Source organism: Pan troglodytes, chromosome 6 (genome assembly GCF_028858775.2).
Source record: "Pan troglodytes isolate AG18354 chromosome 6, NHGRI_mPanTro3-v2.0_pri, whole genome shotgun sequence".
Lineage (NCBI taxonomy): Eukaryota > Metazoa > Chordata > Mammalia > Primates > Hominidae > Pan > Pan troglodytes.
In genome coordinates this window covers 137,749,955-137,763,053 of record NC_072404.2, presented here as the reverse complement: position 1 = coordinate 137,763,053, position 13,099 = coordinate 137,749,955, and the positions used below count along the sequence as shown (strand labels likewise).

Below are 13,099 nucleotides of genomic sequence, written 5' to 3'. Positions count from 1 at the left end.
TTGCCAAAGATTTCTCATTTCAAAATCCCCAAAAGGTGGTTCTTACCCACCTCTGTACTGCACAGACTTGATATGGGGTCGAGGATCTCAGTTCATTTTCCACCTTGCTCCTATCTAGCTGTTTGATCTGTGGGCTTCCATTTTCCCACCCATGCAGTGAGGATACTAGTATTTAAAAGTATTGCCATTACTTTTAATGGCAAAAAACACAATCACTTCTGCACCAACCTATAATCCCTGTGCTGCCTCCCTCATTATGAGAATTCAGAATTCGATGAGCACATTAACGTGAATGTGCTTTGAAATGTAAAGCACTGTTGCAATAAATTGTTATTGTTTCTACCTGGAATGATGCTTCCGGCTCCCATGCATTACTCCCTAGTTCCCGCTCGCTACTTAAGAACGTGACCAGTTACCGAAAGAAAAACCGGTTCCCTTCCACAGAGTGAACAATATTAGCTTTTTATTTTTTCATTTATGTTCCCTTTTAGAATAGTACACACTGGTGGCTTTTAGGGTATAATCAGTCAGTTCAGTGACATTAGTGTTTTCTCTCTTCCTTCTTTTGCTTCCTTGCTTCTCATGTTGTTTACTACTTAGATAACCACACCTGAATACTCGGAGCTTTACATCAGCATGAGAGCCAGACAACTCGGGGAATGGAGCTCTTGCCCACTGGGACATATTCACCTAGAGAGAGGGATGCACACCAGGACCAGATTAAGAGCCTCACTCGTCTAGGAGTGGAGGAGGTTGTGTGTTGTGCTTTCCAGATGAATGTTTTGCTTCTTTATTCCTTTGTGTTTTGTCTGTCTGGCTTTTCTCTCTTACGTAAGACAAATCCGTGAGCTGCCTCCAGACACTGGCATTCTAGCACCCTGAGTCGTCACTTAAGCCAAAATCTGAATCGTTCCAAATTGAGCTGAGTAAACCCATCCCAGTCCATCTAAACTTTAAAAGCTAAAAATGAAATAATGCAGCATTTTAATTTTACTTCTTCAAGTCCTCATGTAGTATTTTCTAATTGACACAACTGTGGATGAGGGAAAGGCTAGTGAACTGAGAGATTTAAAACCATCATCATTATGATTGCTACTTATGCATATAATAGTATAAAGCTCATAGGTAGTGTACACATTAGCACATTTTGTGTTTGGTGCTACTGTATGAGCAGCTATTCCTCTAAACTCTGGGATGTTAGTGATCTAACCGTAGATCAGAAATAGCAAGATACTTGATCCTCATAGTCCCAAATGGGGAAGGCATTGTAAACCCATAGATCTCAATTGAAAATTAACTTGCCCCCTTGAGTAGTTCAGGCTAATATCTTAAACTATCATTCAGTATTTATTTTAATATTTAAAAGAAACTTCTCTTTGAAAGGATTTTCCCCATTGATACAATAAAATGTAACATACTAATGCTACATAACTGTTTCTAGACCTATAAATGTATAAATTATGTAACTACTTAGAAGAAATAGTGTGAAAAATTCATGTGACTGTTAAGAATAAAAGTAATATGACTACCTAAGTTTTAGTAGCATTAATTATAATAGATTCTGATATCAGATACCTTCATAGCATTAAGGTAGGATTCTGCCTTTTACCAACTATACTCAAGTAACAGACAGAGGACCCTGATCCAGGACAAGAACTCTGCAATAATGGAACAGCCCCTTAGAAATGTGGGATTGAATCAAATGTACGTACTTAAAACACACGTTACATGCTCTAAATCTAAAAGCTGTTTTCAAAAGGATGTGGGTGTCATTATTTTTAATTCAGAATTGTCTACTCCCAGTTTGGAGTCAAAACTACCTAAACATATAATAATTAATAGAATTTTGAATACTGCTAAATTTAACAAAAAAAAAAGTTAACTGGCTGCTTCATTCTTGAAATAATAGTTTGGAATTTTTCTTTTTTTTTTTTTTTTTTTTTTTTTTGAGACGGAGTCTCGTTCTGTCACCCAGGCTGGAGTGCAGTGGCACAATCTTGGCTCACTGCAAGCTCTGCCTCCTGGGTTCATGCTGTTCTCCTGCCTCAGCCTCCCGAGTAGCTGGGACTACAGGCACCCGCCACCATGCCCAGCTAATTTTTTGTATTTTTAGTAGAGACAATGTTTAGTAACACACCGTGTTAGCCAGGATGGTCTCTATCTCCTGACTTCGTGATCTGCCCACCTCAGCCTCCCAAAGTGCTGGGATTACAGGCATGAATCACCACGCCCGGTCTGGAATAACAATGAGATTTTTTTTCATTCATGGTTTTTAAAAATCTATTTTTAAAATGCATATATTTGTGACTTGTTCGTTGTTTAAATTTCTTCCTCTCTGCCCCTTTTTAAATTATTTTTAGAGACAGAGTTTCACTTTGTCACCCAGGCTAGAGGGCAGTAGTGTGATCATAGTTCACCGCAGCCTCCCACCTCAGACTCCCAAGCAGCTGGGACTACAGGGATGCACCACCATGCCTGGCTAATTTTTTACTTTTTTATACAGGCAGGGTCTTGCCATGTTGCCCAGGATGGTCTCAAACCCCTGGCCTCAAGCAATCCTCCCACCTCAGCCTCCCAAAGCCCTGGGAATATAGACATAAGTCACTGCATCCAGCCCCCTCTTTATCAACTGTTTCTCTTCCCATCATATTTATTAAATATTTAAGTTGGCATAAATGTAATTAGAAGGCTCTGTAATCTCTGTGTATTTCCATCTGGTTTTCTGTGGGAATACAATATAATCTACTTTGTAAAAACTTGGCAAACTGTATTTAGTTTTTTACAACATAATGATCATGAATATATGAAAAAACCTTTTTTATGTGAGAACATATAACTTATTTAAACTACTTCAAATGCTTTTGAAAAATTTCAGGAGATTTTTATTCAAATATAAAAATACAGAAATTGATAAATGCCAGAGCATTAAAGATATATTAGTGAAAGAAAAATATTGTTTTTAACAATACCTGAGATAAATTGCATGTTTGTAGAACTATGTTCTATGATCAATTATAAATTTTTACTGAATCTTAAGTGCCAGAATTGAGATATAAATTGCTCCTACTACAATTTCAGATTTCGAAGACATGTTATTTATTGTCTTATATCTTACATGATCCTTTTTTCTCAAATGGTAATGAATGGCCAGACACAGGTATTTCATTTACAAAGCAAGCAGATAATCATAACGCAGGATATTACACTTCCACTCTTGATTGTTTCTTCAAGGCAAGCTTTTCTAGGTTATGAGAAGTGCACTTTTAAATTAAGTCAATTACACTGTAGCTTCTAGTTAAGCTTTGAGGCTGGAATAGTATATTTAAAAATTTGTCTCCTTGTTAAATAGGCACCATGACAGTGTTTGTGTAGTGTATTGTTAACCTTCAGTGGAAGGTTAAGCAGCTTCTTCTGTGTCTAAATCTGTTGCCGTGAAAAATGACTGCAGTGTTGCACCCATCTACCCATGAATAGGGAAAGCGAAGACTTGCACCTGTGGGATTAGATGTAGCAGCAGGAAGCAAGAGCGTTTGCAGCATATAATTAACAAGGAATTTTTTTCTCTTCTTTTCAAACAGCGTGTTCATCTTGCTAGGTTAACTAGTGATTAACGCTTGGGAAAAAAGTGCTGGAGTCTGCACCCTTTCTTAAACTCATTCACTCACTGATGTATTTGGTTACTTATACAGTGTCAGAGGAACTCACCTTAAAATACTTCATTTCCTCCCATAGTTCTTGATCCCTTTGTGCTCATGGGGGAATTTTTTAGATTTTTGTGTTGTTTCACTATAACTTTGCTAGACAAATTCTATTATTTTCTGAATGAGATTAAAAGTAATTTAGGAACTACTATTTTCATTTAGAGATTACCATCTTAATAAACAAGATGGAAGAGTTAGTGTGTAGTGAACTAAGGATCCTGGAGGTTTAAATGGGAGTATGAAAAAAATAATTTACTCCGAAATGGCATTTAATACATAGAGTACTTACTATATGGTTTTTGTTATTTTTCTCATATTAAGAAAACTATGATTACCAATTTAGAAGAGATTTCTAAATATAGCTCTCTAGAATACAATATTCTTAATAAAAACTTATCTGAATCCACAGCTGTTGAAGTTTAACCGGCCACTTTTTTGATATAATTGGTAGTCATGCATTTGTATCAGAATGTGTAGTTATAGTTTGTCTTTACAATGCAATCATATGCATTGTTTTCATGTACACACCAAAAAAACCCCACAAAAATGTACTAGCATACTTAGTTATTATTTTCACTAAACTTCATATTCTTATAACACTTAATAATGATTCAAATTAGATGCAGTGACTTTCAGTGTGTAAATTTTACCACCATAATAAAACAGAGTCTTAGCACATGGGAGCATTGAACCAGCGATAATGTCTTCTATCCAAACACATTTGTACTGTATGTAGAAACTGTTTAAAAGGAAAATTACATCTTTTTCAGCAATTTATCAGAGATAATTACCCTTCATACACCAAATGAAAGATAAAGTGTTTTAAAGAACTACAATTCTAATTGGTAAATGTCACCAGCTGTTGCAGTTACTCTTACTTGTGTATATTCTTTTAATGATTATACACTCATGCCACAAGCTACATGAAAATGTATTCACTAGGTGTGAAATTCCCATATGTCACAATTTCAAGAATAGGTAAACAGCTCAATGATAAAGGAAGAAATAATTCCAGTGAAGAATGTAAGAATTCTGGGTTTGTTTTTTAGGCAAGTGGATCTTAATTTGCCAAAAGGGAAGAAAATGCAATTTTTTTAAAAAAAGGAAACACTTGATTTTTTTACAACAATCAAGTGTATCCTCAGCCAGAGATTTTTATTTCCTTAGAAAGTTGTGGAACTGTCTCAACTTAGACATTTCAGTATTATATCCCTTGGATCTGCCAATAGGAAAAGCATTTCGTTTTCTTTCAGGCTTAAACTGTAAAGTGTTAGTTTCAGGTGGTGGAAAATAAACTCTTCCTGGACAGTGTTTCATGATAGTCTAATCTTATAAGTGATCAAGGAAACAGAAAAGAAATTACCATAGTGTCTATGGTAAATGTTTAAAGTCATTATTCAGTCTTCCTGGCCATAACTTAGTTTCCACTGAGACTGATAGGTCTAGTGACTGACTGAACTGAATGTCTAAGCAGTGGCCTTTAAAAGATGGAAACAAAAATGGGGTTGGGAGAAATAGTAGTAAAGACAAGCGTCCCATTTGTCTGTTCTTCAACTCCCAGTTCAACTGGGCTGTACCCAACTACCTTGGTATTTTGTACATTACAGCATCCTGTTTCTGGATACTTGCCTGAAACTCAGATACTGAGTTAACTTGCTATTGTGTATTGAAAATTGTTCTCATGTCACTTTCGTTCTGCAGCAGCAGGTTTTTTGAATGTTCTCATTGTCAGTGTTTTGACAAAGTTTGAGAGGCACAGAGAGAAATATGTATCTTAGGAGTTAGTTTCCTTCAAGTATTAATAGTAGTAATCTTTGTACAAATTACCCTGCCTCTTCACTGGAAGAGCCAATGTATAATCTTGCTAGACCCAAAGAAGAAAACAGTCTAGCTTTTTTATTGTTTATCGTTGTAATTGTTTAAACTTTCAAACATTGCTCATGAGAATTATTGAAATAGTGAAGGAACGAATTTGATAAATTGCCTCCATTAGGTTGAAAATAGATAGCCAACATTGTGTATGAATGCTACTGAAGGAGAGACCAGTAAAGACATTTATATAGTTATTTCAAGTTACAGCTAATGTTGTTGTATCAGGGTCATGTTGAAAGGATCCTTGAATTTATGTGGTATATATTTACCTTTAGGCTAAATATAAGAACAGTAAGAGATTGCAGTAATTCTTACTGCACAGAAATAACTTTGTAACAAAAAATCATTAATTTTTATAAATGGAATAAGTAAGACATGCTCATTGCCTATACTATATATTGGTTAAGAGATGGTCAATTTTATTATGTTATATAAAATATGCCCCCTCCAAAAAAAAATGGCAAGAACTCTCTTTCATTTAGGGAGAAGATGTGACTACTGTCCTAGCATCACTCACATGTTTACCTTGAGTTGTTTTTTCCAGCAATGGTAATAGTTAAATGACCCATATCCTCTTTAACCTAATTTTCTTATAGTATTTACTTTTGCAAATGAGTCTGCTGACAAAGGTTATAAATGCGTTCTGTGAATACGAAATGATGCAAGGCTAACTGGCTTATTTGGGCATCAGTTCTACCTATCTATCATTAGGTCGATGGATCTATCTAATTTAATAGATCTACCTATCTAATTGGTAGCAGATCTACCTAATGATAGATAGTTATCATTTTGTTCTTATTAATGTCATACTCTAATCAACAACTCAATACAGATTAGGAACCAACCCCAGGTGTAGATGACACAAGTAAGTGCTTTCATTATCTAGTCCAGCTATATGAAGTTCAAGAAAGAGCTAAACATAAATCAAGAAGAAAAAAGTCTTTAACAGCCATGCAGGCGTCTATCCCTTACTAGTACTGACTTTGCAGCATCTATAGCAAGGAGAAATTGTATTACCTCCTCTACTATTAGAAGACACCAAATGTTAAATAACTTTGGAAAGGTATTTAATCCACATCTTCGGCTGTACATAGGAAACTAGTTCATTGATACTCTTGCCACATTTCTAAAAGAAAATAAATTATTCAGATAATGTTGTTAAATATTGAGTAGAAGCAATGGATAATCCACAAGATATTTTACATTTCATTTTGTAATATAGTAAATATTTTCCCCAATATCTTCTTCAAAATATTTTACTCAGCTTAATAAAAAATTTAGTTTGTATTCCTTGAACGCCCATAGCAGTTGAGGGAGGCACCCTAAGGAAAGCTAACATTTTTTGGTTTGGTTTTATTTTGTTTCATTTGTTTGTTTGAGACAGGGTCTGGCTCTGTTGCCCAGGCTGGAGTACAGTGGCATGATGACAGCTCACTGCAACCTCAACCACACATGCTCAAGCAATTCTCCTGCCTCACCCTCCTGGCTAGCTGGGGCTACAGGCTCACAACACCACTCCCAGCTATTTTTTTTTATTTTTTGTAGAGATGAGGTTTCATCATGTTGACCAGGCTGGTCTTGAACTCCTGGGCCCAAGCAATCCACCTGCCTCAGCCTTTCAAAGTGCTGGGATTGCAGGCATGAGCCATGGCACTCAGCGCATTTTTAAATATTATTGATAAGCCAGCCAGAGATGATACAAAGTAAATTGTATTTGCAACTGAGAAATTATAATTACACATGGAAAATTTTTGGAAAAATTTATTCATTTATACTGCTTGACATACTGGCCTTTCAAGATAGCCATTTAACAACAACAAAAAAAAGATATCTACGGATCTACAACTCTGTATTTTCAATTTGATCTCAAGTTGTGAACATCAGTAATAAACTTTTATTTGCTTTAATTATGGAATGTATTGAAGATGCTCACTTTTGGTTTAGTTTTAAGCTCATTTTTATGACTGTAATTTTCAAAATTATTTTTCAGGGTAGGATTAAATAATAATTTCACAATTGAGACCTGATGTTATTTTGTTCCCCCTGCTTTTCCTTCACAACAGAAACCAGGAATGGATCTGGCAGACACCTATATTATGTTTGTTCGGCAAAACCAAGATATTCTTCGAGAAAAGGTCAATGAGGAAATGTATATAGAAAAGTTATTTGATGTAAGTAGCTTCCCTTGCAAGGTATGCTGACACCATAGATAAACTGCAAAGAGAAAAGTTGAATTTTGATGCTATGTTTGCAAAGCATAGTCTCCTTTTTGTGATCCTGTATCTTCTATACTAAAAAGTTGAAGCTGGCCAGGCATAGTGGCTCATGCCTGTAATCCCAGAACTTTGGGAGGCTGAGACCGGTGGATCAGTTGAGGTCAGGAGTTCGAGACTAGCCTGGCCAACATGGCGAAACCCCGTCTCTACTAAAAATACAAGAAAAAATAAAAGACATAGCTGGGTGTAGTGGTAGATGCCTGTAATCCCAGCTACTCGAGAGGCTGCAGCACAAGAATCGCTTGAGCCGGGAAGGCAGAGGTTGCAGTGAGCAAAGATTGCTCCACTGCACTCCAGCCTGGGTGAAAGAGTGAGACTTTCTCTCAAAAAAATGACTAAATAAAAAAATAAAAAGTTGAAGCCATTCTAGATATAGACCATCAAAGGTACATTTGTTGGTGTGTGGGCCGGGGGGATGGCGGGGTGCCTTCTGAATATCTTCAGTTTTTTGTCTTGGTGACCTATTTACTGAAATCCATTCTTGCCATCAGTTCATTATAAAGGTAGAAGTTTTTTCTCCTTGAAGTTATTCCCCATTTCCAATTCCTGTTCATTTGCAGCTAATATAGTTGATAATTTTTATACTTCTTTTGACTGCTGATGGAGGCCTTAATTAGCTTCCTTTTCTATATAAAAATTGTCACCATTAGAATGAGTCTCAAAAACCTGAGGTTAGTTATAAAAAGCCAGATAATAATAATTTTACCATGGTGTTCAGCATCTTTTCACTTGCCTTTTGCAGCATTCCATAAACAGAATCATGTTCTAATGGATGTGGTCCCTACTATAAGACGTTTTAAGTCAATATGATATTCTACTGTTAAACAAACAAATAAGCTGCAGTAAAGCCAAATATCTGCCACTCTACTGTTGAACATTTTTATCTTGATTTAAAGTACTGATATGTGCTAAAATATGCAATATTACAGTTTTATCAGCACTAAGGTCTTCATTTAGGCATGACAATGCCTAAAAATGAGGACTGTGGTTTTGTATACTGTGATCGTCATGTTTCATTTATTCAGTATCTGTAAAGGAGACTAACAGAGCAGTCAATTTAAATAACAATATTGTCATTCATTTGTAATTATTTTACAGTCAGTTCAAAGGAAATGATACTTTGCTTGTGACATAACTTTGCATAATTCACCACAATACAGATTCCTAAATGTAATATTTGCTTTGAAGCTTATTTATTTATGTACATCTTCTCTGCGTTTTAGAAATGCTTTTCTGGCAGTTTCACTTAATTATGCAAGTTACTGCAAATGTTTTCGTAACAGCAATTCACGGGCTTCATGGTGACACTTCAGCTGTGGCAGTTGCAGAAGGTCCTGCTACGTCATCCTCTCTGCCGTGGTCTCTCGTGTCAGTGTTCACTGTCAGTTTGGGTGGTCAAAATGAATCTTATCTTTCATGCTTTATGTTTCTACCCTTTACTCAGGCTATCTTACAATAAAAAGTATTGCCTGTTTTAATAAGCTAAGTGTTAATATGTGTGAAAAAAATGATTTTCTAAAAGCTTTGATGCCCTGCAGGGGTAGAAAAATTATCATCCATCCAGCTGGCTCTTTTACAAAATACTGAAACCATATTAGCAACTTCTGCTTCCATTTGGTATTGCTCTGAATTTACAAGCATATGTTTCATTTCCAAGTTCTCTTTTACTTTTTCTGCTAATGTGGTGATTTTCAAAACTGTTGAACAGAAGAGGGAAATTGAGTTGATGTTATTCCCATTATGTTTCTTCTTAGAATAGCTAAAGCACGTCTTCTATGTTGAAAAGTTAAAGCCATTCTATAAGTAGACCATCATAGATAGATTTGTCAAGGGGAATGGGTGAACTTTCTGAACATCTTCAGTTTTTTGACTTGGTGACCTATTTACTGCAATCCATTCTTGCCATCAGTTCATTATAAAGGTAGAAGTTTTTTCTCCTTGAAGTTATTCTCTACTTCCAACTCCTCTTCATTCACTGAAGTTCTTTGGAAGACTTTCTATGTGGCAACGATAACAGACAGAGGAAACTAAAGTGGCTCTAAGGAGGCCAACATTAAAATATAACACTAGTTTAATTGCCTTGGTTATATATACTTTCATTCAATGCCTAAGCATCTGACATGGCTATGGGTCTAAAAGTAACCCTTAATAAGCAACCATTCTGTTTTGGTTGTGAAGGTTTTGTATTTTGAATATCCCCGGTAGAACACTGGACTTGTTATTTGTAAAATAATTGTAGTGTCCTTAAACATTCTAATATTTTTAAATTGCACATTTTTATTACTTTATTTAAAAATAAAAATAGACCCTAATTCTATTGATTTGTCATCAGGAATAACATGTATGAGGGGATACTAAAAGCCCCTAATTAGCCAAGACTGAATTTGCCTCAATTACAGTTAGAAAATGAGAGGTTATCAAGTACGTGTTGAAAGGTAAAGTAGAATGTGTATCTTAAGCAACAGATCATTACTGAGAGACATTATGTAATTATTGGAAATCCACTTGGCTGGAGCCTAAAATAATATTGTTAGGTGTCAAAAAACAGTTGAAAATAATGACCCTATAAATACTGTTAGCAACCTTAGCCTATTACAGATAAAAGATTGAAGAGAACAATTTCATTCAGGCATCATGACGAACTTTTGCTATTCCAATTAGAGTATTTCCTATATAAGTAAGTAAATGGATCTTGTTAACTTCAGATGCAAGTGAAAACACGCTTACACACACATTATACTGAATTAAAACTTAGTGGTTTTAACCAACCCAGATTAGAAAACAAGGGCTACAGTTTCTGGGTCATGCAACATGAGGGCTTAAACTCTTCAAGAAATTCACTTAGTTTTGGAAATGCCACATATAACACTATTTTTATATAAAACAATTAGTCTGCAAAACATATTCACCCTGCCCCCAACATTTTTGGAAAGCATGTAATACTAAATAATCTTTGCAGGTGATGCAGCTGTGTTAAAAAGTTTGTGGAACTTTCCCTGAGTGTAGTAACTAACTACTCACAGTATCCCTGACCTCTATAACTTTTTGATCATTTAAACACCTTGATTGTTCCTGATTTTTGTGATGAAATACCCCAGGATTTGGTTTAAATAAGCTGCTATTGCTTAAGACCAAAAACATGACATTGGCCTAGATTCGTGCCCATTGTTTTTGGAATGAGATTGATATCTTCAAGAGTTTTCAGTGTACAACCTACACAGCCATTTACCGTATAAAATCTGCTTCTGGGGTATTCTGCACTGCTGCTATCATTCCCATCTCCAATAATAAGTCATTAATGTCAAACTATGAGAGAGGAAATGAATAAAATCTGCATTACCTTAAAGGTCATAAATAGGATAATCTTTAATTTTTTTACATCAAATCTTGAAATATTAAAATTAAAAGTATCCTTTGAGGGTCACAAAAGCTAACATTAGGACGAATGTGAAGGCATTATATTCACCTCATAAGTAGTCACATTTACAAAACACTTTTTGCTTAAAACAGAAATAACTTTTTAAAAGTATAAATAAGTTATGGCAGGTCCATGATGTTAACAGGGAAAACTAAGTTTGTTTAAGGTACATCCTTCATCTTTTCAACCTATCAAAATAATAGCTGTAGTTTTCACCACTACCATTTCCTGGCCACCTCCTTGTTCCAGGGAATGTTCTAGGTGCTTCACCTATATCATTTCCAAGCTCCTAGGCTAGATCCCGTCAATCCCATTTTATCCCTATTTTTAGGTTAAAACATCTCCCACTCAGAGAAGATAAGTGACTTGTGGATTTTTGAGTCAAACTTTGAAATCGTATTTCTCAAGTTTCAAAGTCTATGCTCTCTCTACCTTACCTCTGACTTAACAAAATTTGAAATGATAAAATAGTGTTATGGGAAGAGCTCTGGTCTGAGAATGCAGAAACTTGAGTTCCAACCACAGCTCTGCCATTAAATATCTGGGTGAGTTTGAAAAAGTTATGCCATCTGTGTAAGACTCAGTTTACTTAGTACGTGTAAACTAAAGATGTTCGTCTGGAACTCCAGATGATTTCTGAAACTCTTCCAGATTTTAAACCAATTTTTTTTTTTTAGTTTTAATGTTAGCAATGATGACCGAAATTACTGGACTGATTGCATAAAGGGTCTTGTACTTCAGTATAGTAATTTCTAAGTTATTTTGTGATAGCCATGTGAAAACAAGGTGTCCCACCAAAGAAGCAGTAGCATGTGCAGTAGATTAATAGAAAAGAAAATCTATCTACAAAAATAGCTATGCCATATGACATTGTGTATATCTATCACTGTGGTTCTGAAACCCAAATTTTTTTAAAAAGTTGCAATATGTATATTCTGTATTCAGACTCAGTGTTTCTAGGTGACCAGGATGTTTTAAACAGAGGATATCTCTGCCTCTCACGTGACCACTGAGGCACATGCTAAGTTTATAATCTAGATATTACATTTACTTTTCCAATTTTAAAAAAGTGACTTATTGGGTAAGAAAAACTGAAAGAAGTTATCCTGTAGTAGGAAAGATCATGAATATACCAAAAGAAAGTTTTTCTGCTTTGAGGCTCTCTCTCTTACACCAATGTCCTTTTTTTTTTTTTTTTTTTAACACATAAGGCATCATTGTGAGCAGTCTTTTTAAAATTTTTATCAAATCAAAACCATCTTCAACCTGATCCCAATATAAAAAGTATGACAAAGATTTTCTAATTCTTCAATTCCATTTTTAATGCCTACTGTGATGTTTCTTCCCAGGCAGAGTGGCTGCTCACTCTCTCAGGTTTCAGAACATGTAGCACAAGCCACAGGTGTCCATGTGTCAGCAGAGATCCTGGTACATTTCTTCAGAGCTTTGGCTCTCTGGGCTGGAAAGGGGTGATTTTTCAGAAGTCAAAACTGACATCTGTAGTAATGACCACAACAGCACTTCTCTTGTCATTTTCTAAGGTCCAAGAATGTTGAAATGTGGAGGCAATTGAGAGTTGACTGAAGCGCATCTTATTTTTCAAGATAGACACTAAACCTACCTAACTCTCTAAACCATTGTGCATTTATTGGGCACTGCCCACCTTGAATCCCTTGGAAACTATCTCATTTTAGCTCTCATGTTGCTGAAGACACATCAGGGTACAATATTTAATTGGTAAATCATGCAGATTAAACATGCTCTTTGTTATAAATTGATTAAATGTTTAATTGTGGAGGAGTTTCATCTCCACAAGATTTTTTTAATGTTAT

The 13,099-nt window shown here is 35.4% G+C and overlaps 1 protein-coding gene across 11 annotated transcripts in view; it reads left to right on the top strand.

Moving 5' to 3' along the window:
* Window positions 1-13,099, top strand: part of CADPS2 (calcium dependent secretion activator 2) — a 567,091-nt gene that overhangs the window by 533,082 nt on the left and 20,910 nt on the right. For all 11 annotated transcript variants that reach the window (XM_009454114.5, XM_001146755.6, XM_054687681.2 and 8 more), the window contains one exon: window positions 7,637-7,744. In XM_009454114.5, the coding sequence (XP_009452389.2) occupies window positions 7,637-7,744 (108 nt within the window). The remainder of the gene's footprint in view (window positions 1-7,636; window positions 7,745-13,099) is intronic.